The 6,829-nt window shown below is 38.5% G+C and overlaps 1 protein-coding gene across 1 annotated transcript; it reads left to right on the top strand.

The window, feature by feature from the left end:
* The first annotated feature begins 503 nt into the window (after nt 1-503).
* Nucleotides 504-4,630, top strand: LOC141656480 (uncharacterized). Its single transcript, XM_074463389.1, has 5 exons — nt 504-1,138; nt 1,590-2,176; nt 2,303-2,482; nt 2,943-3,144; nt 3,605-4,630. The coding sequence occupies exons 1-5, from the start codon at nt 610-612 to the stop codon at nt 4,297-4,299; spliced, it is 2,193 nt and encodes a 730-aa protein (XP_074319490.1). The 5' UTR covers nt 504-609; the 3' UTR covers nt 4,300-4,630.
* Nucleotides 4,631-6,829: the final 2,199 nt, after the last annotated feature.

The following is a 6,829-nucleotide window of genomic DNA, read 5'->3' as shown; positions in this document are numbered from 1 at the left end:
TTTCTCAAAACAAAATACAATGACGAAAAATATGAATAATTAATGAGATACCACTATTATATAAGTAATTTATTAAAAAGAAACTCTATATATACCGTGCATTTATTACACGGAATTTAAACTAGTTTATATACAAAAAAATTGCGTTTGGTCAAGTTTAAGCTTTTAGTAACTAAAAGCACATCTAAAAATTAGGTAAAACACATACGGAGTACTTAATAATTCAACGATTAAGCCCTAAGAAAAATACAATGTTTAATATAATAATTAAATTGGTCATATGGCTAGTATGGACAATACTTTTTAATGACTATTTTGCCAAATACTTTGAAAGAAATATCTATTTTAGCAAAAGACCCTCGATATTTTTAAGGAATTGTAACAAAAAAAAAAGATATATTAAGAAATATAAATTAGGTTAATAGCTCTCCCAGTGCAACCATGAGGTCAGAAGTTCGATTTTTACCTGCAATATAAATAAGCTCATTTGACCGCCAAAAAAAAAAAACACACACAAAAATCATTTTCAATAACAAAGAAAAAGAGGGAAAAAAGGGAGAAAAACAGAGTTGTAAAAGAGAGAAGAAAAAAACAGAAGGGATTATTAAGATGGGAGAAAGTAGAGGTTGTATATCATTCTTTGCAACGTACAGGCCACCAGTTGCACTAGATATCTACTCTTCTCCATATCCATTAACATCGAACCGAAACGATGAGCTTCAAATGTGCGACCAAAGTCCGCACTATAACTACAATGGCCACCAGATTCCCGCGGCAGCACTCAAAGCCATGCTGAGGCGTCCTAATTTGGCAGTACACGGGAGCGGTAGGGACGTTGACTCGGGGGGCCTCTCTGGGCTGATTTTCGTGTCTGAGCGAACCGACAGCCTTGAGACCCTCCATATAGCGCTTCGTTTTAATAACAAGCCTCCGCCTAATAATGTCCTTGTCTTCAATTTCTCTGAGGTGTATAATACCTTCGATGGGGTTCGACTTGAGGATAGTGGCTGCTTCGCTGGGGATGAGTATCTTGTTTATGTTAGCACCAAGGATGACCCTCATGCTCCCCATCAGCCGTGGACCGCGGTTTATAAGACACATCTTGTCACCGGCAGAACAACCCGCCTCACTCCTCCGGGTATATATATATATGCTTTCTTTTCTTTTTTTTTACAGTTTCCGTCTTTTCTATATCCCATTTTGATGATGTGATGTATTCCGTTTTTCTCAATCATTTGTTTATCTCTGATTAAATTATTTCTTACAAAGTATTCCGTATTAAAAAGGTAAACGAATAAAATGATTTCTGGTTAAAACTTGGGCGAAATCCACAGGAGACCCAGGTTCAAGCCTCCCTAAGAGCAAAATCTTGTGGAGCATTCTTGGCCTGAGTTCATGCCTATTAGACTTCGAGTAAGTCACCTTCCTGGTATACGTGGTTTGCAGGCTATCACGTACACCCGAGGGCTTACCCATTGCACAGCAAAGGTAGCGGCTGTGGGTTCCCTCGTCACCAAAAAAAAAAAAAAAAAAAAAAAAAAAAAAAATATAAGACCTTGATGTAAATCTCTTCTACCATGAATGAGCAGGTGTAGCTGATCTAAGCCCGTCAGTATCGCCAGACGGAAAGACGATAGCTGTTGCAACGTTGGAGGGAAAACAAGGTGGTTGGTGTGGTGAGATTGAGGATCTACAAACCAACATTGTTGTATTTGATATAGCGAACCATCAGAATAGAAAGAAGATTGTGACGGACGGTGGTTGGCCTACTTGGGGTGGTAACAAACACATATTCTTCCACCGGAACACAGAAAAGGTGTTAATAGTGAAGAAATGGGGGGTCTACCGAGTCAATATAGACAACGGTGAAAGATCCGTAACCCGTGTCACACCCGGTGACATTAGTGCCATAACTCCAGCTGCCATCGATGAGAAGACAGTCGCGGTAGCAACTATTCGTGAAGGCTCCTCATTTGGGGTTCAGCGCAATGTTAATCAGTACCGTCACATTGAGGTCTTTGAGTTATCGGGTTCAAGAACACAACCACCCAAACAACTTGTCACGGCCAACATTAGACAATTAGCTGATCATTTCAACCCCTTTGTTGTCAGGGATATGCTTGGAAAAACTCGCATTGGCTACCATCGATGCAAAGTGACAGATAACATTAGCGAGGTTAGTACGTACGTACGTACTATCCAACACACGACCTATCACTGTTTTGTCAATTAATTTAATCCTATTTTTTTCGCTATTTCAACTGACCCTGATCAATTTTCCAACAATAATTTTGAATCAAAGTATGAGGTGGTTGAAACAACATTCCACAAAATCAAGTCTCCAGAAGCCGATGTAGGATTGTTTAGAGTATCGGGGGTATTTCCGACATTTTCTCCCGACGGATCAAAACTTGCCTTTGTTGACAACGAGTTCAAGGCCGTATGGGTTGCTGATAAAAAAGGTTTACGTGCTGTATACGAGGTATTTCAAGTTTCTACGTATTGCTTCAGTATATTGTCCGTAGTATTAGTAATTTTCATTTTACTATCACAACGGGGATGCAACTGTGTAATACGATATCGTAGAAGAATTTCTTAGCCCATGTTTATTTTCACTCGATTTATTCTAAAGTTATTTTCCCAAGTTGATTGCGGAGTATAATGGCATGTTCTTTTGGACTGAAATTGGCTGAATTGAACTAATTAAATTGAAATGAACTAAACTAAACTTAAAAAGAAATAAAAAAAAAAATAAACTAAATTGAACTAATCCGAACTGAATTGACTTGAAATGAGTTAAACTGAACTGAACTGAACTTATTAGAACTGAAATTAAGCCCAGAAGAACATAGCCTATAATTTATGTAGATAGTATCACTTGAAAGTTGAAACAAACCCGACTTACTCTGTAACTAATTTCGATGACATGATCGCTTATGTAGATGAGCGGTCCAAATAGCGTTTTCTCACCGGTATGGAATCAAAATCCAGACAAGGATATACTATACATATGCAAAGGTCCTTCTTTCAGTGCATCCCAAGTAGTGGACATATGTGCCGTCCTCGATGCGGCCAGTGGCAACCAACTGCGCAAGGAACTTACAGATGGTAATAATAATGCCTTCCCATCAACCAACCCTGAAGGTAACCTCCTAGTTTCGGTTTTAGGATCCTCTCCAGTTTGGTACTTACAGATTGATTTTAAGAGCTCGAATTTGGGCTTAGACTCTGATTTTTACTATAGGAGCCGATTTAGTATTGACTACACCCATTTTTCTCAGTTAATGTATTATACAACTGGTTATATATACAACTTATTCAATGCAGTTGAGCTTTGTTATAAAGTTATTGAGCTATGATACAAAATTATCGAGCTATGATACAGAGTTATTGAGCTTAACAAAATAATTATTAAGCTCAATAACTTTGTAAAATTGCTAAATAACTTGTAAAATAGCTCAACAACTTTGAGACGGTTGTACAATGATACTATACAACTGGTTGTAGGATAGTATTTGTGCAATTTTCTCTGTCACATATAATTACTTTGTTCTTCGATGCAAGTCTGAACAATTGCAGTTATATAATTGGCTACATTAAACAGGGACGAGAGTAGTATATCGGTCTACAAGGGAAGGGTCGAAGAACCTATACATAATGGACGCAACAATGGGTGAGTTTGGTGACGCGGAGGTAGAAAGGATCACAAATGGGCCATGGACGGACACACATTGCCAATGGTCTCCGAGAGGAGACTGGATTGTATTCTCATCAAACCGTGGCAATGAAACGGCCAAGAAGCCAATGGATCTGCCTGATCCCGGCTACTTTGGGGTGTACCTTGTGAACGTCACCAACAAAAGCTACCCAGTGGTTAAGGTTATCGACAGTGGATATGATTACATGGGTAATTTATTTGCTGGACATGTGAACCATCCTTTTTTTAGCCCAGACGGGAGGTCTCTCGTTGTTGCCTCGGACCTGGCTGCAATTTCCTGTGATCCCATCTCTCTGCCTATTTTCAGTCACTCTGTTAGGCCTTACGGTGATATTTTCACCGTAGAGCTTGATATGACGGACATAAACAAGAATAAAAATCTAGACAAGTTCACAAGAGTCACTCACAGCAAATATGAGAATTCAACCGCCACTTGGACCATGTACTCGAATGAGAACACGACTGCTGCATGGAATGCTTTCATAGGTCCCTCACCTAAATGTCCTTTCATAGACAACAAGAGTGGAGGTGAGAGTTTTGTCACCACTGGCCACCTTTACCTCCCTAGAAGATGTTGTTGATTAAGGTCTCGAGTTCAAACCATGCTCATGCAGCCAAGGTTTGTCACCTAAGTTAAAGTTCATCCCACCATTCCTAAAAAATAAAGTTGTTTCACTTGTTTGCTTTTGCGTCTTCGTATCGCTAATGTAAGGTTGTATACATTCGACCCACCCCATAGTTTCGAGAGTCTAATTCTCTCGAGTAATATTATTACTTTTGTTGCATTTGTTTACTATTATATCTAGTATCGTCAACCTTTTTCTCCTCAGTATTGAGCTTGGATGAATGTTATAGCAAAATTTGGAAGAATGGTATCTTATATATTATGTGTGATTCTAATATGCTAAGTTATTTCTTTGGTATTCATAATACATAATACTCCTTCCATCCCGATTATTTGTTTATCTTTAGTTTTGGCACAATGCACAAAGACTAAATAAAGAGGAGCGACCGTGCATTTGTGGGGGGTTGCTATTGAGTGACAAGTGAATAATGGCTTATGTGTATAATCAAATACCCTTAAAAAACACCCGTAGGTTTTTTTTCGTCTTGTGTTGAGGATGATTGTGTCAACGGGAAGGTGGAGTTGGGAGATACTCCTAAAGGCCGGGTTGATAAAACAGATCGTCAAGAAGAACAACAAAGAGTCTTTCAATTGCGGAGTGGTATGATAAGGTTTGGAAATTTCGAGCCTTGTATACTAGAAGGTAGCTATTTTGTCTCGGACAACAAGTCTAAGCCAGAAGATGTTGGGTCGAGAGGTGATTTTATGGGGAGTCACCAGTTAGCTAGCGCGTCCCGGTGAGGGCGCGGGATCACCCCGGCGAGGGTGTGAGTGCTCCGGCGCGAGCACAGGTAAGAAGCCCCGACGGGGGTGTCCATGCCTCGGCGTAGGCATTTGACTCCGGCGTGGGTCAGGTTCTGGCTATAGTGTAGCTCATTTTGGCTAAGGTGGAGCTAGCACGGTGTCTCATGGGAGACTGGTATCGGCAATCATAGTGTGACTATGGTGGAGGGCTTAGTTGACTGGAAGTTGTTTGTAGATCCGACTGTCCGAGTCAAGGTGGAGATTGTTAGAATATGACTCGTCCGAGTCGTTTTCGATTTGGGTATGTGAGAGTGAGATTAAAAGATGGAGCAAAAATAAACTAAGGAAGAAAAGGAATAAAAGCAAAGACGGAAGACGAAGAGCAGCTACACGGCAAGTCGCTTGTTTATCTAGGCGGGTCGCACGTGATTCTGAAGTTGGAATTGTTTCATGAGTATTTTACGTATGAAACATGTCTATGCACTAGCTTTTGATTGGTGCTTGATTTCTTGGCTCGTCAAGTTGCTAAGCTAACTTTAGCCTTTTAGGAAGTTAGTGATTAATTCCATAATTAGCTTAGTCGTTGACTTTGCGTAGGATTTCCTTAGTTGGCTTTTTTTTGGTAAGGTTTATTTAGTCTCCTAATTAGTTTAGGTATATAGTTTTGGGTGGAATAATACTATATAAAGACCCGGCTATATTCTAGGTTAACTAAGAGAGAAAGGTACAAAACTTGGTGAGGCAAGTTTGAGAGCTCGTCTTTTGTAATCTGTAACTCACGTAAATTCTTGTGTTCTTTATTTTGCTATTGTTATTGCATCGTCTCAACACGCTTCCGCGCATAACAAGTACAATTAGTCAATGACGTATAATTTACATATTAGAACAAAATTGAAAAGTTAAACTTACCTAAGTCAATGTCTCATATCTCCAAGATATTTTTCCTAGCACAATTTTCATTAACCTGTATAAATAAATAACCGACGTCAGTAAAAGTCACTAAAATCACAACTTACTGGTAAAAGAAAATCAAATAACACATTAAGCAACATAGCTCAAGGGAAGTATTTTAGTTAGGGGTGGTGATATGTAAGATTTAAAAGTTAAATATAAATACTACCTATAATGTAGTAGTTGTATTAGAATTGGTGTTAGCTTCCGCTTCTTCTAGATAGAAGTTTATTTGTTTTGCTATGGCTATGCTTACGTATTGACATGTTAGTGTGCTTCTCAATAACAATCTCCTAACCAAATTAATATAGCATTACGTACTATATTATCTTATCTCATGAGTATTTCATAAAAGTTGGACTCTCTATAATCGCTCGAAAAAAGCTTCATTTATTAATATAGATAGATAGATATTGATTGATTGATTTAGATTAGATATTAGATCAGATAAGATATGGTTATTTTTATAAGTCCGACTTATAATAATTACACTAGTCCCTACCTTTTGTGTGAGACTTATTAAGCTAACTATTGTAACCGAGGCGTCGTGTTATCTGATATTTAGTTGATTTGGGTGCTTCAAAATAAAGATGTCAGACTCATATATACTTCATATACATGGTTCATCTGTAATCAATTGGCTACATTCACCCTGAAAGAGAGCAAATTTACTATTGTGGAGATAAGAGTACAAAATTAGATTACCCACACGAGATGAAGGACAAATGATCTTGAGGCTAACCAAGATCTGAACAATCTCCTTCAATCTCCAAAGATAGTAGAACACCGAT

The sequence above is a fragment of the Silene latifolia genome, chromosome 5, assembly GCF_048544455.1.
Source record: "Silene latifolia isolate original U9 population chromosome 5, ASM4854445v1, whole genome shotgun sequence".
Lineage (NCBI taxonomy): Eukaryota > Viridiplantae > Streptophyta > Magnoliopsida > Caryophyllales > Caryophyllaceae > Silene > Silene latifolia.
Note: the sequence above shows the minus strand (reverse complement) of the source record. Positions and strands in the feature narration are given on the sequence as shown.